The sequence below is a fragment of the Oncorhynchus nerka genome, linkage group LG10, assembly GCF_034236695.1.
Source record: "Oncorhynchus nerka isolate Pitt River linkage group LG10, Oner_Uvic_2.0, whole genome shotgun sequence".
Taxonomy (NCBI): domain Eukaryota; kingdom Metazoa; phylum Chordata; class Actinopteri; order Salmoniformes; family Salmonidae; genus Oncorhynchus; species Oncorhynchus nerka.
This window is the reverse complement of record NC_088405.1, coordinates 72930361-72957492: the sequence shown is the minus strand read 5'-3', so window position 1 is coordinate 72957492 and position 27132 is coordinate 72930361. Positions and strand designations below refer to the sequence as shown.

Sequence of the window (27132 nt, the reverse complement as noted above, 5' to 3'; positions counted from 1 at the left end):
AACTGCTCCGCCCACAACCGTAAGGCTCTCAAGAGGAAAGTGAGGTCTGCACAACTCATCACCGGGGGCAAACTACCTGCCCTCCTGGACAGCTACACCACCCGATGTCACAGGAAGGCCAAAAAGATAATCCAGGACAACAACCACCCGAGCCACTGCCTGTTCACCCCGCTATCATCCATAAGGCGAGGTCAGTACAGGTGCATCAAAGCGGGGACCGAGAGACTGAAAAACAGCTTCTATCTCAAGACCATTAGACTGTTAAACAGCCATCACTAACATTGAGTGGCTGCTGACAACATACTGACTCAACTCTAGCCACTTTAATAATGGAAAAATTGATGTAATAAATGTATCACTAGCCACTTTAAACAATGACACTTTATATAATGTTTACATACCCTACATTACTCATCTCATATGTATATACTGTACTCTATACCATCTACTGCATCTTGCCTATGCCGTTTGGCCATCGCTCATCCATATATTTTTATGTACATATTCTTATTCATTCCTTTACACTTGTGTGTATAAGGTAGTTGTTGTGGAATTCTTAGGTTAGATTACGTGTTAGATATTACTGCATGGTGGGAACTAGAAGCACAAGCATTTCGCAACACTCGCATTAACATCTGCTAACCATGTGTATGTGACAAATACAATTTGATTTGATTTGATTTGAAAAGAAGGAAGCCTGTAAAGAAAAAAAATATTCCAAAATATGCATCCTGTATGCAACAATGCAAAACGTGTGTCAAAGCAATTAACTTTTTGTCCTGAATACAAAGTGTTAATGTTGGGGCAAATTCAATCCAAAACATAACGAGTTACAGTTTTGACTTAAATCTACTTTAAATCTCCTGACCCCTCCCGTCTCAGCCTACAGTATTTATGCTGCAGTAGTTCATGTGTCGGGGGGCTAGGGTCACTTTGTTATATCTGGAGTACTTCTCCTGTCCTATCCGGTGTCCTGTGTGAATTTAAGTATTTCTCTCTAATTCTCTCTTTCTTTCTCTCTCTCGGAGGACCTGAGCCCTAGGACCATGCCTCAGGACTAACTGACATGATGACTCCTTGCTGTCCCCAGTCCACCTGGCCGTGCTGCTGCTCCAGTTTCAACTGTTCTGCCTGTGATTATTATTATTTGACCATGCTGGTCATTTATGAACATTTGAACATCTTGGCCATGTTCTGTTATAATCTCCACCCAGCACAGCCAGAAGAGGACTGGCCACCCCACATAGCCTGGTTCCTCTCTAGGTTTCTTTCTAGGTTTTGGCCTTTCTAGGGAGTTTTTACTAGCCACCGTGCTTCTACACCTGCATTGCTTGCTGTTTGGGGTTTTAGGCTGGGTTTCTGTACATCACTTTGAGATATCAGCTGATGTATGAAGGGCTATATAAATACATTTGATTTAATGATTTGATTTACCACTCTCCATATTTTCAAGAACAGTCGTGACTACATCATGTTATAGGTACAGTATGCTTGTAATCGTTAAGGACTGGGGAGTTTTTCAGGATAATAAAGAAACGGAATGGAGCTAAGCACAGGCAAAATCCTAGAGGAAAACTTGGTTCAATCTGCTTTCCACCAGACACTGAGAAATGAATCACCATTCAGCAGGACAATAACCTAAAACACAAAGCCAAATCTACACTGGAGATGCTTACCAAGAAGACAATGAATGTTCCTGAGTAAACGAGTTACAGTTTTGACTTAAATCTACTTGAAAATCTATGGTAAGACCTGATAATGGTTGTGTAACAATTTCCAACAACAAATTTGACAGAGCTTGAATTATTTAGAAAATAATTATGGGCAAACGTTGCACAATCCAGGTGTGGAAGGCTCTTAGAGACTTACCCAGAAAGACTCACAGCTCTAATCGTTACCAAAGGTTCTTAATTAACAAAGTATTGACTCAGGGGTGTGAAGACTTAAGTAAATAAGATATTTCTGTATTTTATTTTCAAGAAATTAGCAAAAAAAAGTTTTTACATGTTTTCACTTTGTCATTATGGGGTATTTTGGGTCAATGGGTGAGAAAAATAATATTGATTTAATCCATGGCATTGCTGTAACGCAACAAAATGTGGAATAAGTCAAGGGGTATGAATACTTTCTGATTTCACTGCATACCTGCATACCTGGGGTCCTGGGTGGCGCAGCAATAGAAATGTTACACTGAAATGGAGACATCTGCAGGTTTCCATACATTTCAATAAACTTTCAGAATTCTGAAGAAGCGTAGATGCCACGTCAAGAAGCCCACATTTAATTCCAAGACACTTTATTGGGCATGAATTCTTCCAGGAACCTTAAGAGATAAGGAATAACCATTTAATAACCTTCATTTATTTCAGTGTACTGTCATTCAGCACCATAATGAGGCACAGACCTATGGAGGACATCAAATCACACATAACTTATACTTATTCATGTCTTCATGTCATTAAGTTGTTACTTGTTATGACCAAATGCTAGGTCATGCATGACAGACTTGTTAAGAGTGTATCAGTGAGGTACAGTACATGTAGACAACGTCGTAGACTGCAATCTGCAGACTCAACGGTCCCGGGCCTGCAGCCAAACCAAACAGATGAAATTCTGCTCTAGACCTTTATGACAATGAATAAGTACTCCACCCTCGGGACCACCCTCATAATCACATCGGCGCAATCCACAATGGCCCTATTGCTTCCCCTAAAGACATCTCCTTGTCATCCACTGCAACACCCTCTATGGATAGCATAATATTGACTCAACGCAATGCATTCACAGATCTAACCTAAAACGGCAAAAGGTGTTGAAATACCTCTACAATAACGTCACAATAGCGTTACACGCAGGTGCGAGGGTAATAGGGAGCCCACACCTGCAGACTTTACCACAAAAGAAACATTAACCTCAGGCTTCATTGTCTAATACTGGACCATGAAAAGCTATAATTCTGGACTATTTCCTTTTGGAGCAGTGCTCTCTAGGCTGATATGAAACCCTATCCTGTGAAAAAGATCCTTGGGGGACCCCCATCTGGCAGTCCTCTGTATTATTGAGGAGAGAAGAGGAATTTAAGGAGATAAAAAAGCGTCTCTGCAGCCAGCTACCACGTAGCAGTAAAATTAACGCCCAGCAGTCACACAGTACACTGTCATGGCTTTACCAGAAGCAGACATAACACTGGTGGAGACAGTTGGCCCACTCTAATCCATTGGTATAGAGAGAGAGGAGGAGGATTGGAAAAGCAGTCCAGGTCAATTATTCCCAGAAGAGGCCATGGAGTTACTCACTCATACACATACTGTACATGCATGCACACACACACACACACACACAGTGTAGGTACTGCTTACACACTCTACTTCTCTGCTTTGATACACTTGTGTATATCCTCCATTCACAGTATCGAAATGAATGGAAGAGACTCAGATTCAGTCACAGGATATGTCCAATATGGTTCGGCAAGTACTCTCTACTAATAAATGAAAAGCAATATTTTCATGGTACAGCTGATCCAATGCAGTATGGCCATGGTTTAGTGTAGAGATGTTGTCTGGACTAGTGGACTTACTTTGGTGGGGCCTGTAGGGTCTGTTCCAGTCTGAATCATGACCCCCGGCTGACATCAGAGACACGAGCAGCACACACAGCCTTCTACCTGGGAGAGGGAGAGGGAGAGGTGGGAGAGTGAGAAAGAGATGGGTATATTGTCATTCATTACACATATCTTTGTGGATGTACTGTATTATTGTGTATTATAGGGACTCTTCTAATCATGATGGTAATGGCTTGCATCCCCTAGCTACTGGGGGACAGAACACCCATCGGTTAAAAAGGGTGTCTAGCCTTGGCAGGACCCTCATAGTCGACACACTGCTGAGACCCTGCATGAACGCTAACCCGGGCTTGGGGAAACGACTCTCGACAGAGACCTCCATTTAGAACGATTTGGTGATCCCCCTCAGTTCCAGAAATAAACAGCTTGTACGGTCACGACTGACTGTCGCTGTGAATGTCAGGCCTGTAAAGACCTATTGTGTCATAATATGTGGCCCATTAGGGTTAAGCAGTAGGGCTGGAGAGTTAGGCACGTCTCCCACTCTCTATGGGCTCTCCTCACCTCTCCTCCGTCCTACAGGACACATCTGGGAGCCATCAGGGAACAGACAGCGAGCGGCCCCGTGGCCACTGGGAGCTGAGCTGGTTGTAATTACTTATTAATCATAGGCTGTGTGTGTGTGTGTGTGTGTGTGTGTGTGTGTGTGTGTGTGTGTGTGTGTGTGTGTGTGTGCGCGCGTGTGTGTAGGAGAAGGAGGTAGCTCCTGGACAGCTCACACACAATTAATCAAATTCACATAACAATTGCAATATTCACATGTGTAATATTCATATCGCAAGAGATCCATACTGTATCGCATGTAATATTTTGAAACGACACTGCGTGTAACATCCATTTTTATAGATTACTCCGTTTATCGTCTCTCTCGGCATGTACACAACTGGACCGATTTCAGTATTTCCCCGCTACTGGTAGTGTTTGTAACACAAGATGGAGGAGAGCCTGTCTCTCATCAGAGATCGCATTTGTTTTGTGATATTGCAAATTTGCAAAAAAAAAATGTTTAACTCAAGAAAGGAGAAGCATACTGTTTCAGGTGATAATAAAACATGTTTTATTTTAGTTGCTTTTTCCTCAACTTGTTTCTTTTACTATCTCTTACTTTCTAGCAAGTCAAGCTAGCTTACACAGAGCAGCTAACCTTAGCACTAGCTAGCTAAAAGTTGAAGATACTGTTGCTATTATTCAACATTATTATTAAAATGGTAATAATGTCTAGTACCTCATACTATGGTTTGGTAACTTACTGTTCTATTTTCAGACTGAAGACCAAGCAGAGTTTGAAAAAAATCAAAGTATACGCCATCTATTTCCTATGGAGCCTCGGACACAAGGGGTTGAGATCTTGCGTGGAGCCCCAGATCGAGGGAGATTATCAGTGGTCTTGTATGTCTTCCATTTCCTAATAATTGCTCCCACAGTTGATTTCTTCAAACCAAGCTGCTTACCTATTGCAGATTCAGTCTTCCCAGCCTGGTGCAGGTCTACAATTTTGTTTCTGGTGTCCTTTGACAGCTCTTTGGTCTTGGCCATAGTGGAGTTTGGAGTGTGACTGTTTGAGGTTGTGGACAGGTGTCTTTTATACTGATAACAAGTTCAAACAGGTGCCATTAATACAGGTAACGAGTGGAGGACAGATGAGCCTCTTAAAGAAGAAGTTACAGGTCTGTGAGAGCCAGAAATCTTGCTTGTTTGTAGGTGACCAAATACTTATTTTCCACCATAATTTGCAAATAAATTTATTAAAAATCCTACAATGTGATTTTCTGGATTTTTTTTTCTCATTTTGTCTGTCATTGTTGAAGTGTACCTATGATGAAAATTACAGTCCTCTCTCATCTTTTTAAGTGGGAGAACTTGCACAATTGGTGGCTGACTAAATACTTTTTTGCCCCACTGTAATTAATATATTTGGATAGAAAACACTCTAAAGTTTCCAAAACTGTTAGAATAATGTCTGTGAGTATAACAAAACTCACATGGGAGGCGAAAACCTGAGAAAAATCCAACCAGGAAGTGGGAATTCTGAGGTTTGTAGTTTTCAAGTGAATGCCTATCCAATTTCCAGTGTCTGTGGGGTCAGATTGCACTTCCTAAGGCTTCCAGTAGATGTCAACAGTCTTTAGAAGTTGTTTCAGGCATCTATTGTGAAAGGGAAGAGAATAAGACCACTCAGAGTAAGTGGCTCAGCTGAAAGCCATGAGTTGTTTATCGAGCGTGGCCGTGAGCGAGCTGTCTTTCTTTTCTATTGTCAACGCTGTTGTCCGATTGAAATAACATTGAATATTTATGATATAAAGATCCTAAGGATTGATTATAGACATCGTTTGACATGTTTCTATGAACTTTAATGGAACTTTTTAGACTTTTCGTCTGGATGTTGTGCAAGCGCTTTGTGCATATGGATTACTTAACTAGACGTGCGAACAAAAAGGAGGTTTTTGGACATAAATATGAACTTTATCGAACAAAACAAACATTTATTGTGCAACATGGAGTCCTGTGAGTGCCACAAGATGAAGATCATCAAAGATGAAGATCATCAAAGGTAAGTGATTAATTTTAAAGCTATTTCTGACTTTGTGACGCCTCTCCTTGCCTGGAAAATGTCTGTATGGTTTTGTGGCTAGGCGCTGTCCTAACATAATCGCATGGTGTGCTTTTGCCATAAAGCCTTTTTGAAATCTGACACAGCGGCTAGATTAACAAGAAGTTAATCTTTAAGCCTATGTATAACACTTGTATCTATCATCAATGTTTATGATGAGTATTTCTGTCATTTGATTTGGCTCTCTGCAATTTCACCGGATTTTTGTTTGAGACAATGCATTACTGAACATAACGCGCCAATTTAAACGGGGGTTTTTGGACATAAAGATTAACTTTATCGAACAAAACAAACATGTATTGTGTAACATGAAGTCCTGGGAGTGCTACCAGATGAGATCATCAAAGGTTAGTGATTAATTTTAACACTATTTCTGACTTTTGTGACACCTCTCCTTGGCTGGAAAATGTCTGTATGGTTTTTGTGGCTAGGCGCTGTCCTAACATAATCGCATGGAGTGCTTTCGCCGTAAAGCCTTTTTGAAATCGGACACTGTGGTTGGATTAACAAGAAGTTTATCTTTAAAATTAGGAATTTTAATTCTGAGATTTCTGTTTGAATTTGGCGCCCTGCAATTTCATTGGCTGTAGGCCAGGTGTTCCGCTAGGGCTAGCACCGTTCCCAGAAAGGTTAACAAGAAGCCACGTTGTTGTCATTCTGCTAGGGACCTGTTTTTAGAGTATTACATCTCCAATCAATAAATAGTTCAGAGTGTGTATGTTTATCCTGAGTTCCCATTTAATTAGCTAGTAAATAAATAATTAAACCAATTTGTGTAGTACTGACTCATAAGTAAGGCTCGGGTTTTTGCAGATGCAAGGAGGTTCAGAATGGTGATATGATACGAGGTTATGATTAATAAAATAACTGTAGGGCCTCCCGGGTGGCGCAGTGGTTAAGGGCGCTGTACTGCAGCGCCAGCTGTGCCATCAGAGTCCCTGGGTTCGCGCCCAGGCTCTGTCGTAACCGACCGGGAGGTCTGTGGGGCGACGCACAATTGGCCTAGTGTCGTCCGGGTTAGGGAGGGCTTGGTCGGTAGGGATGTCCTTGTCTCATTGCGCACCTGTGACTCCTGTGGCGGGGCGGGCACAGTGCGCGCTAACCAAGGTTGCCAGGTGCACGGTGTACCCTCCGACACATTGGTGCGGCTGGCTTCCGGGTTGGATGCACGCTGTGTTAAGAAGCAGTACGGCTGGTTGGGTTGTGTACCTTCGTCTCTCCCGAGCCCGTATGGGAGTTGTAGCGATGAGACAAGATAGTAGCTACTACAACAATTGGATACCATGAAATTGGGGAGAAAAAGGGGTAAAAGAAATTTGGGGACTGTGATAGGTTTTAGAGTTTAATTCGGGAGATGGTAACTCTTTAAGATCTGTTCTTGTGGTGCCACAGATCCTAATGAGTTAATTGTTACTTGATTAATTGAATTGGGTAACAATTAAACATAGTTAGTTAATTAGATATATAATTCTTCAAATAAATGTTCAAATCAAGTCACGACAGTGTTCAAAGACACTTAAATATTTTGTCTTGCCCCTCTTTTATCTTGCCCCTCACCCTATGAATGGCACACGTCTTAATTGTCTCAAGGCTTAAAAATCCTTCTTTAACCTGTCTCTGATTGAAGTAGATTTAACAAGTGACATCAATAAGGGATCATAGCTTTCATCTGGATTCACCTGGTCAGTCTATGTCATAGAAAGAGCAGGTTTTCCTAATGTTTTATACACTCAGTGTATATCACAAGTCACTGGTACAGGCACCAGTGGAGCTTGGATTAAAGGTAGGTGTTGCTACGACGATGGTCTAGAGGCCTGGTGACATCATACCCATTTCGTCCGACCATAGTGGCCTCCCACTCACTCTGTTGCCCTACTGTCTGTAGTACTTTGATACCCTGTGGGGAACCAAAGGCAACCGGAGTGCCGATTTATCATCACACACATATATGCCAAAGCACACACACTTATCATAACAGCGCACCCTGAGCATGGAGCCACGGCACACAGAGAACACAGAGAACACTCCAACACATTCCAGAACACCCACGAGGACAGCCGCCACAGCAAACGTAGCACACACATACACATACACACTTACACAATTATATAGTTGGTGATGGCCTATAAGAAACATGATATTGGTATCAGCCAATAATCTCTTTCATAGCAAGTTTTCTGGGCAGAAACTGTAAAGACCTAGTGTTACATTCGACCCAACATTATCTGTCTCTAGTATCGCCCAGAACCGTGCTTAATGATATATTAGCAATGACCATTCAGCCATCATTACAATAGACTCTCGCAATTTTCCTCAAATCTTTCACAGTTTCTTATCTGAACATCTAGGTATTTTGCTCATGATTAGGACGTCTCAATAGACCATGGCACTAAGATTAAAACACATAGTGCCTCTCATTGACTGAGCCTCTAACCCCTTACCCCTCTCATTCTGGTGATGTTTCTAGTGGGGACCCCCAACCGAGAGACACACACACACACTCTTCCCCCCCCAGCACATGTGGCCCTAGGTTTAGTGAGTGACAGGCAGACCCAGGGGAAAAGTAGTGCTGTGCTGCTACTGCAGCCAGTGGCATGTCATTTCAGCCAGAGCACTTATAATTATCCCGTTTTCTTTGACCAAAATAAAACTTTCCAGAGATTTAAAAACGCCCCAGGCGAGGAAAAGAGTGGCGAGTGACATCACGGCCGAGTAATGGATTTTAAAATGGCTCAGGTTTAGATTTCTGAGTAAGCACTAAATTGAAAAGGTATGGGGGTAAGAAACGTAACAAGCGTACACCAATACCATACGGACACTATATGTGCAAACGGGGACTGCTTGGTCAACAAATTGACTTGGTTAGTATGGCCTATTTTCCTTAATTTAATACAAATTAAAGGCCGGCCTGACTCTTTAACCAATATATTATCGCTGCTATCTAAATCCATATCAATGTCCACAATTGAGTATGACAACAGCTTTGAAACTAATTTGTCCTTGACGTCGACGGACATGATAAATCAGCAATGTGGATTAAAAATTCCCAAATTCCCTGAAATGGAGTACATTATAATATAATTGGTATATATTTTGATTAGCTGTGCTGCTGATGACACTGTGTGTTGTAAATACAACCTCCGAATCAGCCTGTTATATTAACAACCAAAGCTAAAGGACATGGAGAGCTGGCCATACTGACATCATCTGTCCCAATCCATCTCAGTGGTGCCATCATTAGGTTACAGAGACCACAAACTCCACCATTTAATGTCACATCAGTTGGAAAACAACAGAATGTGCCCGATCACCTCTCCCAGACTCCCACGCAACCTATCTTTGGCTATTTTAAAACCCATTTAAAGGCATTTAGTGAGGAACCCACCCACACTCACATAAAATGCAATTTGCACAACCTAAATAATTTATACTTCCTCTGAAAGAAAGGGAAAAAAGCCCAGATCTGGATCAGCGACCTCAAGCATTTTCAGTCATCTGTATCTAATTCATATTTTATCTCATCATACTTCTCTATAATGGCCACAACACCTCCGTGTGTGGCTGTGCTGCATGGCTAACTGACTGTGTTGGTTTACAGTTAAACAAAACTAAATAATGAATTTCAAACAATGAGATATTGGAGAGTGTGTTGTGAACTATGTCTTTGTGAGGTGAACTGTGTCTTTGCATTGAGTACTGGAATAAAACAATACTTATTGAAGGAATACTGTTTCCGCATACTCCAGCACTGCAGGGTAAAGCCACCCAAAGCAGTAGAGCGGGTGGTCTTATCAGCCTTGCTCTAATAGTCCTTAAAGAATTACACTACTTAGCATATTTTCAGCAAATTAGGCACATATGGTTGTGGAGAAAGGTTGGCTCGCACACACAGAGACACAGACAGACACAGACGCAGACACACACACACACAGACACACTTTGGTCTAGCGATTTGCCTGTCAGAAATGTTGCCTCATTGCTCACTGTTGTGCTGTTGTTTTTACCACATGATGAAGGTGCAAAGCTATAAGTGCAAGGCATCAACATAACTTACTTACAAGCGCTGTATGAGCACTGTCTATGAAAAGACACCACCCTAAATGTTTGCTGACAAAATACTACTACAATATTCTTTCGAAAGATACTAGGGCTGGGAATTGCCAGGGACCTCACGATACGATATTATTACGATACTTAGATGCCGATACGATATGCATTGCGATTCAATACTGTGATTTATTGCAATTAAATGTTCTAAACATATTGCTCACCATATGTCTGCTGCAGAGGGACAAGAGAGAGCTATGAGAAAACAAGTTTTGATCAGTCATGGAAATAAAAGTTCTGCAATAATTGCAGGTACAGCCAACTACCGCAAAAATAATAATGCGATAGTCAAAATGGTAAGATACATCGTAAAAAAATATTATCCCCATATGTAACTGTATCGATATTTTCATGTCACTAAAATATACAGTATATTATTATATAGTATGCCTGTTGATGTCTATATCTGCAGATATAGTCCATGTCATCTATCTCACTTTCCTCAAGGATGGTCTGTCTCCACTTCTATGCTTAGAATAGCACAGGCCTATCTGGTGAACACAACATCTAAACAAATGTATAATGAGCACCAATAACGTTGGGTTCTTTTAGCTTTTCACAGTGCATGGTGAGCGTCATCTCATCTGGCTGCCTGGAGTCATAAAGCATAGCATTCTAACCCCATACATGCCTGTGGCCCTCATGGTCTCTGTGGTACTCTCCACATATAGGCTAAAAACAGAAGGGTAATCCAGTCTTCTCACTCACTGTGGACCGCTAACACTACGATAAGTTTCACTTAACAAACTAATTCTCTCTTTCAACTATAGGAAAACGACTGCTTGGTAGAACTTTTTCAATGATTGGCTTCGTATACATTTCTAATAGAGCTCACCATAAATCCATCCAACCATCTGGCTAGCTTGCTGGCTCTTTGTCTTTGTGTCTGTGTGTTTATCTGTCATCCTCTGTCTGTCTGTCTGTCAGGCTGGTTGTCTGCCTCGGTGTGCATAGCTTCACAGAAATTAAACCAATACACAGACAATCTGGTCATGTACAGAGAATCTGTATCAATTCTATGAGTATAGCTGGGATGGTGGAATTTAAGCCTGGGGTAAAATAACTTCATTCAAGGCTTCATGTAAAGCTGTAACAATATCAGTGCTTTGAGTCCACCTATGCATGCGTTGGATATTTCTATATCAGTGCTTTGAGTCCACCTATGCATGCGTTGGATATTTCTATATCAGTGCTTTGAGTCCACCTATGCATGCGTTGGATATTTCTATATCAGTGCTTTGAGTCCACCTATGCATGCGTTGGATATTTCTATATCAGTGCTTTGAGTCCACCTATGCATGCGTTGGATATTTCTATATCAGTGCTTTGAGTCCACCTATGCATGCGTTGGATATTTCTATATCAGTGCGGTCTTCCCAACTAACCACAAACCTCTTTCATTTTAAATGTAACAGTGTCAGTATGCTGCTGAGAGGGAGAAACAAGAAAACAGCATAAATACTTAATACCACTAAAGAGGTATTAAGGTATTATATGTCACATGAAGAAAAGGGTGAACACTGTGACACTTTACATTGAAAAATGGGCTTTGGGAAAACTAATGCAATGTGAATGAATGGCTGATTGAAAATAAGTGCACACACAAATCCACATGCTTTTTGCCATCACATGTCAAATCAAATCTGTGTTTTGAATACAAGAGTCAAGGAGCCTTATGCAGAGTAAAATTAAGCCAAATAAATGTACACACATAACCCCAATACAATGACTCATATTGAAGTAAGTTGAGAACATAAACGCTAGGCCTTGGCATTACCAGGGACCTCACGATACAATATCATCACGATACTTAGGTGCCAATTCTATATGTATTGCCACTCAATTCCAAACATATTGCTCACCATAGGTCTGCTGCAGAGGGACAAAAGAGAGCCAGGGAAAAAAATAGTTTTAATCAGTCATAGAAATAAAAGTGCTGAAAAAATAGTTATGATGGAAAAATACTATAGTTTTGGTGCAGGTACAAATAGTGCAAAAATAATATTGTGCTTTTGTCAAAACGACACGATTGATATATCGTCAAAAATACTTTCCCGATATGTAACGGTATCGATTTGTCCCCTCATTACTAATAAACACATGTTTATTAGTATGCATGTATGCATGTGTATATTTATGTGTATATTTATATATTTATTTCTATGGGACAATCAAAAAATTGTACAGGTAAAGCACCAACCTAGTTACGGCTACAATAGAATATGGGATATTCTCTGGCATCATCTGACATAGCTGGTATCATTCCCCTTAAGAAACGTGGTTCTCGGGTAGTAGCAGGCGGCTTGATGACAGGCGGCATGTCTTTGTACTTCCCTACCGATCCAATAGAACATGTCCACTACAGAGGAGGGAGAGAGAGAAAGAGAGAGAGACCCTGCTGTGAAAGGAGGTGATTACTTGCAGGTGGGGTGAGCTCTCCTCCTCTCTCTCACTCACTCACTCAGTATATTCCAGCAAAGTAGATTACTCATATCTGACTGAACTTTCACTTCTACAGTAAATCAGCTCTGTACATTTCCATGTACTACATTCTCTTCGCTGCCAAATTGTATTTTCCATATGAGTGGAAACCAACTTAATCTCTATGTTGTGATATACCGTACAGTATATGAACTTGTCTGAATAGCGCTGAGTAGGCTGAATAGTCTACATCATTGCAAGCCATTCATCGTTTTGTCTGTGGTCCCAACATTGATTTATTTGACTTGTTTGTCTAGTGGAGACTATATATACTTCCACTATGAGAATGGTGATGATTATGCTAACAAAGTGTTTCAAATCACAAACTCAAATCCCCATCTACACCATACCACTGCTGAAAAACAGGGCCAAAGTAACAATACCTTTACGGCAACTCATTCAGGATGACTCAATGGCCTTCTATGGTTTTGGGGTCTAAACTATTGACATCAACCGCTCATTAAAATGACAGTCAGTGCTGTCATTAAGGTGACCCCCTTGTTTTGCTCCTGCTTTGCAAAACCACATCTCTGTTCACAGTGGGAAAACGTCACACTTCCGCGTTGTCGTGCTGCTGTGCTGTTTGTTGCAACTTGGCTACCTGCCAAACTTTTAGTTTTTTACTTTTAATAACCATTTGTTTTTTTCCTCGCTCAACTTCTTTCATTCAACTTTTTCACCCCGGATGCTTTAGTACCTGAATACCAAGAGCTCAACTCATACAACGCTCTTTATAAAACTACTAAAGGAAAGTGCTTATTTCCAGCGTGTGAGTGTGACTCCAGTTGTTGGCCAGTACATGATGTAACTGTATGTTTTGTATCCCCCACGACTACAGACACCGGGGACATGCCCGACATAATTCTGAGAGGCTAGGAATGCTAACACGCAGACGGGCCAGTGCGTAGTTAGGAACAGCCGGCGACCTGCCACGGACAACCGACCCAGCCATCACCCGCCCCCCTGCACTTCTCTCTCGCGCTTCACATTCAATGAGAGACAGACAACAACACAGTTGTAGGGGCGCTGGTAAGGGCAATAAAAAATGGTAAGGGCAATAAAATGCAAATGAATTACTTAAAATCAATGTGATTTTCTGGATTTTTGTTTTAGATTCCGTCTCTCACAGTTGAAGTGTACCTATGATTAAAAAAATTACAGACCTCTACATGCTTTGTAAGTAGGAAAACCTGCAAAATCGGCAGTGTATCAAATACTTGTTCTCCCCACTGTATCTGTACCTGGGGCAAACACTTTTTGTTTTCCTGGGGCAAAAGTTCAGGATATCACCAAGTTTCTCTCCGGGGCTGTGAGTCAGTCACCGGGGGCTGATACTGTCATGGTTCATGTGGGGTTGAATGACATTATGAATGACATCTGAAGATGGATTTTAAAGAAATTATTGGGTCACTACTTGACACCAACAAACGCCCCATAATATCTGGCCCCCCTCTGTCCTCGTGGCATTGAACGGTTCAGCAGACATTTATCCCTCTATAACTGGCTATGAGACTATTGCAGCTCTGTGGGTGTAACATTTATTGACAATTTTGATACCTTCTGGAAACAAAGCTTGTATTATAAGGAGGATGGGATCCACCCAAATCGTGTAAGGCTGTGTTGAGACAATGACTTATTAATGACCCAAGCCCAGCTCATTTAATCGCTACCATTGTGTCGCTGAGTTGTAAGAATGCTTCAGCAAATGTACATTATCCCAGGGGTGTTGGAAGACACCATGTAAGTAACCTAATTGATGCCCCTCTTACTGCCTCTGCTGATCCTACACCTATTGTATGCAGTAATCATATGCCTATTAACCAAGGTTATACTGTTAGAACTGAGGTGGTGTGCCCTAGCAGGAAGTTCACTGTGTGCATAAATAACCCGAGCATGTCTACCTCTGCTAAGCTTCCCTGTAAAGAAAGAAAAACAATCAAGCATCCCAGAAAAGTGTTAAAAATAGCCCACGTTAACATTTGTAGCTTAAGAAACAAGGTTCATGAAATCAATCATTTGCTAGTAACAGATACATATTCTGACAATCTCTGAAACTCACTTTGATCTACAGAAATGACCGAAATGCCAAAGGTGGAGGTGTAGCTGTTTAAATTACTGATGATTGGCTGAGAGCAATTGATGATAAAATGATTGTGGGGAGTGTTTTGTTAGACTTCAGTGCTGCTGTTGACATTATCGATCTGTTGCTGGAAAAACACATGTGTTATGGCTTTTTCACCCCCTGCTATATTGTGGATAAAGAGTTACTTGTCTAACAGAACACAGAGGGTGTAGAATCAGGAATTCCCCAGGGCAGCTGTCTAGGCCCCTTACTTTTCAATCTTTACTAATGACGTGCCAGTAAAGCATCTATGTGTCTATGTATGCGGATGACTCAACACTATACACGTCAGCTACCACAGCGACTGCAACACTTAACAAAGAGCTGCAGTAAGTTTCAGAATGGGTGGCAAGGAATAAGTTAGTCCTAAATATTTCAAAAACTAAAAGCATTGTATTTCGGACAAATCATTCACTAAACCATAAACCTCAACTAAATATTGTAATAAATAATGTAGAAATTGAGCTGTTGAGATGAAGATACTGCTTGGAGTAACCCTGGATTGTAAACTGTCATGGTCAAAAGATGTTGATACAACAGTAGCTAAGATTAGCAGAAGTCTGTCCATTATAAAGCGATGCGATGCCTTTTTATCAACAAGGCAGGTCCTACAGGCCCTAGTTTTGTCGCACCTGGACTGCTGTTCAGTCATGTGATCAGGTGCCACAAAGAGGGACTTAGGAAAATTGCAATTGGCTCAGAACAGGGAAGCACGGCTGGCATTTGGATGTACACAGAGAGCTAACATTAATAATATGCATGCTAATCTCTCCTGGCTCAAAGTGGAGTTGACATCACTACTTGTGTTTGTGAGAGGTATTGACATGTTGAATGCACCGAGCTGTCTGTTTAGACTACTAGGGAGTTTTTCCTAGCCACCATGCTTCTGCACCTGCATTGCTTGCTGTTTGGGGTTTTAGGCTGGGTTTCTGTACAGCACTTTGAGATATCAGCTGATGTACGAAGGGCTATATAAATCAATTTGATTTGATTTGGTTTGACTACTAGCACACAGCTAGGACACCCATGTATACCCCACAAGACATGCCACCAGAGGTCTCTTCACAGTCCCCAAGTCCAGAACAGATTATGGGAGGTGCACAGTACTAGATAGAGCCATGACTACATGGAACTCTATTCCACATCAAGTAACTCATGCAAGTAGTAAACTTAGATTTAAAAAACAGATACAAATATGGAACAGCAGGGACTGTGAAGCAACACAAACATAAACACAGACACATGCATACAAACACACAATACAATACACACTATACACACATGTACACATGGATTTTGTGTTGTCGATATGTGGTAGTAGAGTAGGGGCCTGAGGGCACACATATGTTGTGAAATCTGTTGTGAATTTATTGTATTGTTGTAAAAAATGTGTAACTGCCTTTATTTTGCTGGACCCCAGGAAGAGTAGCTGCTGCCTTGACATAATAAATAAAAACACAAATACATATTAAGATGACCATCAGTCCTGTGGTTACTGAGTTGACCGGTAAGCTCAGTGTACAGTCGTGTGGTCCAGCAAGTTTACCACGTGATAAAAGTTTTTTAACAGGCGAGGGGCAGCCCATAAAGCACCTCTTTACCATGGTTTACCATGACCCCCGAGCACGTCACACCCTCGGCACAGCCACTGCCCTCGTAATGGCTCGGGCCCCCTCTTGCAAGTATGCTAGTAATTAGCCACGATGATGTGCTGAGCAGGATATCTAAAATTAGGTTTTACTACCTATAATGGAAGATTTGCGGGATGGTTTCATTTGCAGTCTCTGGGTGAATAAATTGCAGCTTGCTGAACAAAAACAAAAGCACTGGCCCTGGTTCATGTGGATGGTGAAGCTGGGGTAGAGGGTTACAGGATAAGGGACGTTGGTGTTGCAAAACAACTGGTGAACATATCGCCATGAGCACAGACAGACTCATACTTGTGCGATGTCTCGCTCACACTTATGCACATACAGGATCACACTGCACTCACACTCAATCATACACACACACGTCACACACACACACGTTTTCAATTAGCCAACCATGCCTGTGCTGTGTCTGTGCAGGGGCAAGTCATTCCTTCCTAGTGGTTCAGCCAGGCGTGTACAGAGTCATTCCTCCGCTTTTATACTGTAGCTGCCTGCAATGTGTCACAGTGGCCGGCTGCGACACTGCTGCTCTTTATTTCACACATAAATATACGTGCACGTTCACATTCAAACAACTACACTGATACACAGACAGATATTCACATTGTACTACTGTATGGCTGTGACTCTGAAGATTCTACTGCTCTTTTTCTGTAACATAGCCGTACCTCAATTCACTCTCTTTTGCACACACACACACACACACACACACACACACACACACACACACACACACACACACACACACACACACACACTTGCATGCATGCACACACACAGTACAGACACACACACAGTACAGGATGTGGTGTCAGTGAGGACTAGAAGGCCTTAGACTGCCTTTACTCTGCTCAGCTCAAAGATGTGGCGAAGACCCAGCCCACATCACTTCAGCAGAAGAGGACACTTCAAGCTATATTTCTATTCTGACAAAAAAAAAGCAATAATTCACGTAAGAAGCATTAAACATCAACAAGTTTGGCTCCTTCTTTAGCCCAATGAAAACGGCCATTACAGTATTTGTTCTGGTCTTCGTAATTTAACATTGGCTGCTAAGGCCTGTCTATCCTATTAACCAATTGTTAATCTATACCAGTGATAGAGGACGATAACATCTCCTCTGTACAATGATAGAAAGTGGGTCTCTCTTTCTCTCCCGCTTCTCTCTTTCTCTCTCTCTCTCCCTGTGACATTGAACCAACAACCCTGACAGTAAATGCATTCCCATAACCAGACAGACTCAATCCTTTTACACACACTATCATTACTGTATTTCTACTGTATGAGGACCATCCTGGGCCCCTCTCATGTCCTCTGCACCCTTCCTTTCCACTACTGTGCCACAGCTTGTGGGTGACCAGACAGGCCTGTGGCTGAGGTGAGGAAAGAGCTAGGCTAGACTAAATGATAGAGGGTGTGTTGGGGGGCCAATACGAGTCAAAGCAGCCCCACAGGCAACGAGGACTAAATATCACCACAGCCACACCACACCTCTCAACACTCGCATCACACCTTCCTCACCATCACCGGCCCAACCACTCACTCATATGTTACTCAATATCGAGGTTGGGGCGGCTGGAGCATAACAGGGGTTAGATTGGTTAAGCTGTCTGCCAGGTGCCCTGACAGTGGTGAGTTCTTGGAGTGATTTTGACCTAATTCCACCCCTGGATGGTACACATACATGTAGTATTATGTGTGAAGCTTAACTCACTAATAACCATTGACTGGCTGTAACAATTTACATAAACATTTATAACATTTTTAAAAATGCATCGATATGACATTAACCGCAAATTATGATGTATTTTGTGAATGCTGATGGCTCTGCTTCAACGGATTTTCCATTTGAAGTGGAGGAAATATTTTGGCAGATAAAAGATATCAACACCTCTCACAATGAGTTATTTTAGTGGCAGGTAAGAAAAGTAACGTATTTGGAATTAGGTGTAAACGAAAAAACGACATTGAATATTTTCCCAACATGTGCACTTTGTTGGATTATTGGATCAGTTCTTTCACACAAAAACAAAGAGTATGCTGGGTAAATGTTCAGCCAAAATCGAACTCAGAAGATGTGACAAATGGGCTGGAAAAGTCCTGGCAACCCAATGTTAAAATGTTGCCTTTGGAATGGTGATCTAAATTTTGATACGATAGAGGAGCAAACCAGATGTTGCAAAAACGATCCCCACCACATAAATCACCAAGACATACGCTTACAAAACAGCAGTAAATGATTTAATTATGCATAATGGTCAGGAGTGTGGTGTGTGTGTGTGTGTGTGTGTGTGTGTGTGTGTGTGTGTGTGTGTGTGTGTGTGTGTGTGTGTGCGTGCGTGCGTGCGTGCGTGCGTGTGTGTGTTGTCAAATGGGCTTGAAAGAGCGGCTGATTCCGCATGTGTTTTTCTGCTGCTCATTATGAAAAAATGTATTTGAGTCTTGGGGGTGTGGTTCAATGTGGGTGTGTTATGTTCGCTTTATCATATCCTGGCAGTTACTGTTGTTTGTCCCTCTTGAGTCATGGTAGCAACAACATAGCCACTACCACTTCCTCAAAATAGTCCAAATTAATCTAAGATAAATCAAGAAATCTGTAATGAATTTTGCTGAGGTCTTAGTCTCATAATTTTACATCTAGCTGAGGTGTTTGGTGCAGATTTCTGAAGTAAAAAAATGTGCATGAAAAAGTCAGTGCACTGCAGATAGTATCAAGTCAACAGTATCAAGTCAACTGCTGCTGGCTGCACTCAGGACTGATTTCTAAGAACGTCTCAAATGTAATCATCAGCAAGCTGTCAAACTATCGTAAATGAAGCACAAGCTGCGACACACTGTTTATCAGTGCCCAATATCACTAGCTAGCTGTTCCATCTCTGTGTTTGTCAATGAAGCTATCTACTACTAGCTAGCATGCACATTGAGCAGGCAGGCCGGCCACATTAGCTAAATCATCTAATCAAGTCACTGGCAAGTGGTGACGTGTGCTTCGGTGACATTTTGTTGTTACAACTTTCTCATTATCTATTACCAGAGTGTGTGTCTGTCTGGCAGTGTTTCATAGGGAATCATGTTACAAAACAGGTCGCGGCGGGTCACAAGATGCTCGCGAATGGTTTTTGAAATTTGGAATATTGACAAGTGGCAGTTGGGATGCAAGTGCGCATAGTGTCAATTCTCATTTTGCCCAAAACAGTGGCTTAGGAGCGAAGTGTTCTTTCCAGGGGTGGATTGGCCATCTGGCAATTCTGGTAAATGCTAGATGGGCTGGACCATTTTTTTGTTGGGTGGGCTGTTTGAAATTGACACACACAAAAATATGTTATATTTAAAAATAAAACATTGAAAAAGTGACATGGCCCATGGGCCTGTTAGGATTTTTAAAAAGATTTTGAGCAATTCTCTGTTATACTAATCTATAATTAGCCTTTGGCTGATCAGTGGACAATGGCTGGCTCACCTACCGTTTTCTGATAGGCTGAGCTGATGTCACGCAAACTCACATTCAAATTCAAATGCGGCATCAGCAAAGAGACCTAGTCCGTCTCTGTCATCAGTTAGACAGCCAAAATCATAGATCGTAAAAAACTGAAAGTGTGTCTATAACGTAGAAAGAGCACATTCTACATTGTCACCTCACTCCAAACTTCAAATGTTTTGGGCAGATAAAACCATGATTTGGTCAAACAGTAAAGTGCAATATCCTCCTGTAATGAAGGTGTATGCTCTGCCCCTGATCCTGTGCCCTTGCTGGGACCTGCTGCTGTGATGAGCTTTGGAAGCTTCATCCCTTGTCCCTGCCGATGAGAGGAGGGTCTCGGCTTTCTGTGGGTGTCATTTATATTTCTTAACTCTCAATATTCAGTTCAATAGCAACTATTTTACACCCAAGCAATTTGATATGGCTTTGAGATATGGAGCGGCACGTGTGTGAAATGCACACCAGCCATTGTGAGGGTATAGGCCTATAGGTCTCGTGGGTAGTAGCCTACAACTGAAAAAAATATTTTTATGACATTACGTTTACTGTTGGATGAATACTTGGCTACGCGCAGTGGGTTTTATATTTAGAGTTAGCAGTCTATTTAAAGTGTTTTGAGTTGTTGAAACCAAAATTAATTAGCCTATGATATTAGTTAGTGCGCATAAAGATGTATGTAATTCATCTATATTGAACAAAACAAAACATTCTGGAAATTCTGGAGTTCTATTTTGACAGTAAAATATAGCAACTATAGTCTAATTGTCAACCCAAAATTCATGACAATCCCTGGATTAGGTTGCACATCAAAAAATCTTGAATAATTTATTCCTGCTTGGACGTATTAGATGAAAGAACTTGTTTCTTGAATACCTCAGCAGTCAATTTATTATACTTATAATACTTAAGAAAGACTATGAATGACTTTATAAGATGATTAGTCATGATTTGGGATCCGTCCATGATTACTCCTGCTTTGGGGGGTGAGTTGGCGGAGCGCACAGTGGGCTGGTGTGAATAAAATGTGTGGGGTGGAATTATTCAGCATAAAATGCTGAATTCTTGTCCGCCCCTTGTTCTTTCAACATAACATTGGGCATGTACAGTGTCTATAGGGCCCCTCGGCCGCTAGGGGGCCTGACCTAAAAAAGAAACTCAGGGGTCTCAACTTACTGTTGAGAGTTATACAAGTAGAATAGCCAAGGTGCAATTTTTTAGATAGCTAGGTAAGGTAGTCTAGCATTGACCACCAGGGGGCCCCATTGATTTTGTTAGTCACTCACTCAGATATCATATGAACATGGCATAAGTCATGGTAAAATGTGTAGAACTGCAGAAAATTAGCTTTAAACCTGAAAATATTTATCCTCCTCATGGCAAAATGTGTAGAATTGTAGGAAATGATCTTTACCATTGCAAAACAAATGATGCCCTGCCAAAAGGGGGGGCACTAAAATGTTTTGCCTGAGAGGTGGGGGAGCCTCCCTACCAAATCTTGCTTAGTGCACCCTAAAGCCTATGGGCTCCCTGGCGATATGTTGTCTTATGTAAACAAGTCAGAGTCAGAGGTGCTTCGTATTGGGCAGGTCTGTCTCACTGTCTGGAGGTTCGCTGATATGATTGGATAGAGCGCAATCCTCGCAGCTGTACAATGCCGTGTTATTGGGCAAGTGAGCATGATTGTAATTCAAGCCCAACCCTCGTAAGTCATGACAACATCAGTCAGAACTCTGTTTTGGAATATACTGACTTTATTACCAAAATTATCCTACTTATACTGTTTAGACAATTTTGGCACTCACCATCATTGTAAAGCCCTAGTTATTTTGTTGCATTGACAAAGTAATTTCAGAAGATTATTACTTATTTAATATATTAATTTATTTACATTTGTCCCATTTTAAGGTCAACCCTCTTACGTGACCTGAACTCTCATTTTAATACGGTGAAACGATTCCTTTTTAAATATGTTTTGCAAAAGAACATTGAACATGTAGTAGTCAAATCATAGAGTAAAAGCAGGTGAGCTAGTTCTACCCTTTTTGGTGGTTTATAAGCGGTTGATAACATTTTTAAATCACTGTGTAGATTTAATTCTAAATTGATTTAATTATTTGTGATTCGGCACTGAAAGCTTAGTTACAAAAGGTATGTCAATACTATATTGTGTTCATTATAAAAGTAGCTGATTAACTTAACTCATTATTGAACAGGTAAATTAAAGATTTAATTGTCTTAATGTGTAATGTCTATGGTTTTAGCATGGTTGGATCAAGCCCATTCCAAGATTAAGCAAGGCCCTTTCCTTCAATCCAGGAGAAATATAGATCAATTAACAGAGAGCATGAGACTAATATTTAAGAGTCTCAGCCTAACACTAAAGAAAAGTATTATTATTCATTTATCCTGGTAGATTATTGAGAACATTGTCTTTTACAATAATGACCTGGCCAAGAGTAGGCAGTGATATACTGAATCAATGTCAATAGCGACAGTGGTTTAAGTCGCTTTGGAGAAAAGTGTCAGCAAAATGACAATAGTTTCTGTATAGTAGGCCACAGCATACTTATAAAGTCAGCAGAAAACAATAGTAGAAAATTATACAAAATAGAAGTACCTACACATGTAACACAGAGGTAAGAAGACAAAACAACAAAAAGGACGGCTGTGGGATAAAACAGTAAGTGGTGAACAATCATTCATATTGTTGATAAAAATTATACACTATTAGCTCACAATTACCATAACCACAACACAACAACTTTTGTCAGTATTGCATCACCCATTTCTATAATTTCTTTCCTTCTTTCCTGTGCTTTGTAATGGTTTGATTAAAAGGTCTGACATAAATGTAGCCTTCTCATCGGGGAGTGACCAAAATATCCTACCTGTCAACTGTCACTCACGGACCATCACTTCAGAGCATCATGCATCATCATTGAGAATACTCAATGCAACCCCTTCCTTAAGTTCACAAAAACTTTTTCATTAAAAATGTGTGATAGCAAACATAATAATTTAATCATTGATATTAAACAGCTAGCTTCCAGCTCAGCTTCGGCGCAAAGCGACATGTCCTAATACATCAACTTTCTTTGTAAAAGCTTTCATAATGACGCTTGGACTTACGGTTTGGTCGTGAAACGTCGAATCGTTGTCGGTGAGAAAAACTAAAGCTGCCACGATGTTTCAATGAACTGCTCTTCAATGCGACCAAACTGCATCTACTACTAAGTATTGGAGAATGGAGGCAAGTCACACACAAAACACAACTGCGCACGAGAGAGAAAGAGAGAGAGCGAGAGAGAGAGAAAGAGACAGAGAGAGAGAATGGATGGATGGATGGGGGAGGGAGAGAGTTGGTCGGCAGCTAGAGTCGTAACTGAGGAGTAAAATACATGTGACAGAGCTAATTGACTTTAATGATAAAGTAATTGTGTCAAATTGCTAACTCTCCAGGCTTAAAGAATCCCCCTCACGATGTGAGGTCAAGCATCAGGTTCCTGGTGAGAGGTCTCCTTTATTAAAACAGTAGTGTCTCTTAGAGCAGAGATGTGGTAGAAATGATAATCAGCAGTAATAAGCAAGATATATTCAAAGGCCCAATGATAAGACATGACCACAAAATGATTTGTAATAATTTATGTAAATGTCAGTGACTTACATATAAAAAAACATTTTAATGCATTTTTTTGTTGCATACTGACATGCATGGCTTTTGTCATTGAAATAACCACAATTATTGATAGGCCTACAAATAATGATTTGTCAAACATTGAAAAACATAGTAATAATGGTAGTAATCACAAATATTACATTATGCAAGAACACACTATAATAATAATAATAATTTTTGTAATATCCACTTCAGCGCTCTGTTTTCAAGGTTTAAGGTTTCAAAGGGAAAATACTTTGTGTTTTTATTTGCAAAACAATACCATTCTGCAGAACAAACTGCCCTTTGGTGACAGTTTTGGACAGGGTCTAGCACACAGAAGTCTGCTTGTGACAGAGGGGTGTTTTCAATGAAAGCTAAGTTATTTTAGCTCCAGACATGTTTACATTTCTGTGGTTTAGTCTCTAACTTTCCCTCTTTCCCTCTTTTTTCCCTCTCTCATTTCAGAATGGTGCACCACGAGTGAAGGCTCAATCCCCTCTGCACCCAGACATTCCTTCAGTCTGCCAGAAAATGAAGAGGAGGAGGGGAAAAAAGGTAGAATATGAAAGAAACACACACATGCACGCACACACACACACACACACACACACACAGACCCCCAGGTCTGGGTCAGGGGAGATGCAATGGGCACTAAGGGCCCCGTCCTCCCCCTCTTCCCCTCACCCCACCTCTGTTTGAACACCCTGAATCATTCTGATCCCTATACTTGTTGCTTGTGCAAAAACAACTTATGGCAATTGTCTATATTTTCTTAGATGCTCTATAATCATTTGCATTATCAAAATGGGAGACACCAGAGGAATCTAATGGTCATCTAAAGAGCACTTTTACTCTGAAAAGATCCACCCACCAATAATGTACCAGTAGATGGATAGTTCAATATTGAATCATGTAGTACACTTAGTGTACAAAACATTAGGAACATATTGCTAATATTGAGTTGCACCCCCATTTGCCCTCAGAACAGCCTCCATTTGTCAGGGCATGGACTCTACAAGGTATAGAAAGCGTTCCACAGGGGTGCTTGCCCATGTTGACTCCAATGCTTCCCACAGTTGTGTCAAGTTGGCTGGATGTCCACCATTGGGTGGTGGACCATTCTTGATACACATGGGAATCTGTTGAGCGTGAAAAACCCAGCCTCATTGCAGTTCTTAGTACACTCAAAACAGTGCAGCTGGCACCTAGTACCATACCCTGTTCAAAGGCATTTACATATTTTGTCTTGCCCATTCACCCTCTAAATGGCACACATTCACAATCCATGTCTCAATTTTCTCAAGGCTTAAAAATCCTTATTTTTAAATCCTTCATCTACACTTATTGAAGTGGAGAGGTGACATCAATAATGGATCATAGCTTTCACCTGGATTCACTTGGTCAGTCTACAAAATATCATGGAAAGAGCATGTTTTGTACACTCAGTGTATATTGTAATCTGATATTAGGGCATGACTGCACATTTTTTAAATTCAGTACTTTCAATTACTTGTGGTGCATTTGTTTTAGCTTGACCGGCAGACTATTCTATTGGTTCCATTTTGCTGAGAAAGCTAAATCAAGTGCACCTGACATATTTATAAGCATTTTACATCAATTTGCTCCAGGCCTGCAATGCATCCAGGTAAGGTGTGCTTGATACACTTATGTGCCCTTCCTTCAAGTATCTATTGTCCCAGTAAGTCAGTAAACAGAATATTGGCAGACTGAGCCAGGATTTACTTTCTTGTGACAGCCAAGCAGAGGTCGTTCCACTTTAGTCAAATCATGGAAGCAAACATCAATCCTTATGTACAGTACACAAAGAATGCAGACATAGAATTCTTCCCTCTAAACAAACAAAATTGAAATATTTAGGGAATTAAAATCCTCCCCTAGATAGCTTGAGGCACACAGAGCACAGTGGTGCAGAATTGACAACTACCAGATGGCAAAATGAACACGGGCTATCTGAAAAAGTACCCAGATGGCTCAATGGCACTTTGCTGTCTGAGATAGTTTTGCTGTACCTGTGTAGAAAAGTTAGTTCACAGAGCTAGCCTACTGTGATGTGTAATCTTGCCTGCAACTTATAGGCTTTACCATAGAGAGCTAACAGTGCTGATTGACAATGACAACCCATGTACAATGTCTTATTGGATAAACCAGCAGGACCCTTGATCTGAGCTCTTTGGGGTTGAATGAAGACAACAAATGATCTGTTGAATGAGAAAAAAAACAGTTGATCTGTTGTCATTCATCACCATATCTGCTTCATCCCCACATTAAACATCTATGCTCAATGGAATATTAACCATTGTCTTGTCATCAGGAAAAGTTCAAATAAACCAAGCATGAATGTTGCTGACATTATTGCACTTTCTGTCATTTTTCAGTAGCTATATCATCTGTAGATACTTTGAGGTTGTAGAGCCTAATGGTCCAGTGGTTAGTGTTGAGTGATAGGGACCTGGGCTAGACTGTCCCATGTAAAAGGGGGTCTGTGTGACCCCGCCATGGCACCCAAGACACGCCACTCTCGCCGCTCCTAGATGACACGTGTGGTGTGTGAGGAGAGAGCGACAACACTGCCACATCTGGCCCGCCACAATGTGTTTCACATCCCTCTCTCCCGCCAAATAGGGAGAGGGAGAGGGCGAGAGAAGGAGTGGGGGGCAGAGAACCGAACCTCCCGGCTTCTTGGTGTTTTGTGTAGTCTGTTCTGTGTAGAATCTGTTTTCAACAGGGAGGGAGGGAGCTTGGGAGGGAGGGAGGGAGGGAGGGGGGAGGGAGAAAAAGAGCAACGTTGAGTCTAGACAGTGGAGGTTGGGATTGAAATCTGGAAGCCATTGACTCCAGCTCGGTGCTCGGGGTTGCCTCTCTCTCTCTGCAGAAAGGGATCGCATTTCACTGCCTAATTACACATGAAAAATGGTCACATAATTTTTTCACTTTGCTTCTTGTTTTTTTTACACACAAAACTGGGTGGGGGAGGCTGGCTCTGAATAACCTGTTGTGCCCAGATCATGTTTTGGGATATCAGTATTAGTATAGTTAGAGGCTGAATTGTGTGCCCATTGTCAATAGCCTTTTTAAAAATAACTGTTTATGCTGTATGGATATATTGTTATCTCTGGATACATTTAATGTAAATGTTTAATGTACACTCCAGTGTGTCAAATCATACAAGCCCCTAGACAAGGCCATCTAAACTATAATGTGGTATTTTTGTAATTGAAGACTAGTTCAGTATTATGATTTTAGCAAATTATAATCAAATTATTGCATAAATAAGTATGAATAAATGTGTGAACCGGTATGTACATTTTAGACATAAAAGTAACTGAAAACCTCAGCTCATTTCAATTTTTTTCTGGTATTCATTTGCAAAGTCTATT

General features: G+C 41.1%; 1 protein-coding gene across 1 annotated transcript in view; it reads right to left on the bottom strand.

Moving 5' to 3' along the window:
- The window catches only part of LOC115105693 (transcriptional regulator Erg-like), a 71560-nt gene extending 48253 nt beyond the window's left edge, over positions 1 to 23307 (bottom strand). The window contains exons 1-2 of the mRNA XM_029627993.2: positions 23206 to 23307; positions 3578 to 3664 (exon numbers count right to left, since the gene is read on the bottom strand). Of these exons, the coding sequence (XP_029483853.1) occupies positions 3578 to 3616 (39 nt within the window). The 5' untranslated portion in view covers positions 3617 to 3664; positions 23206 to 23307. The remainder of the gene's footprint in view (positions 1 to 3577; positions 3665 to 23205) is intronic.
- Positions 23308 to 27132: the final 3825 nt, after the last annotated feature.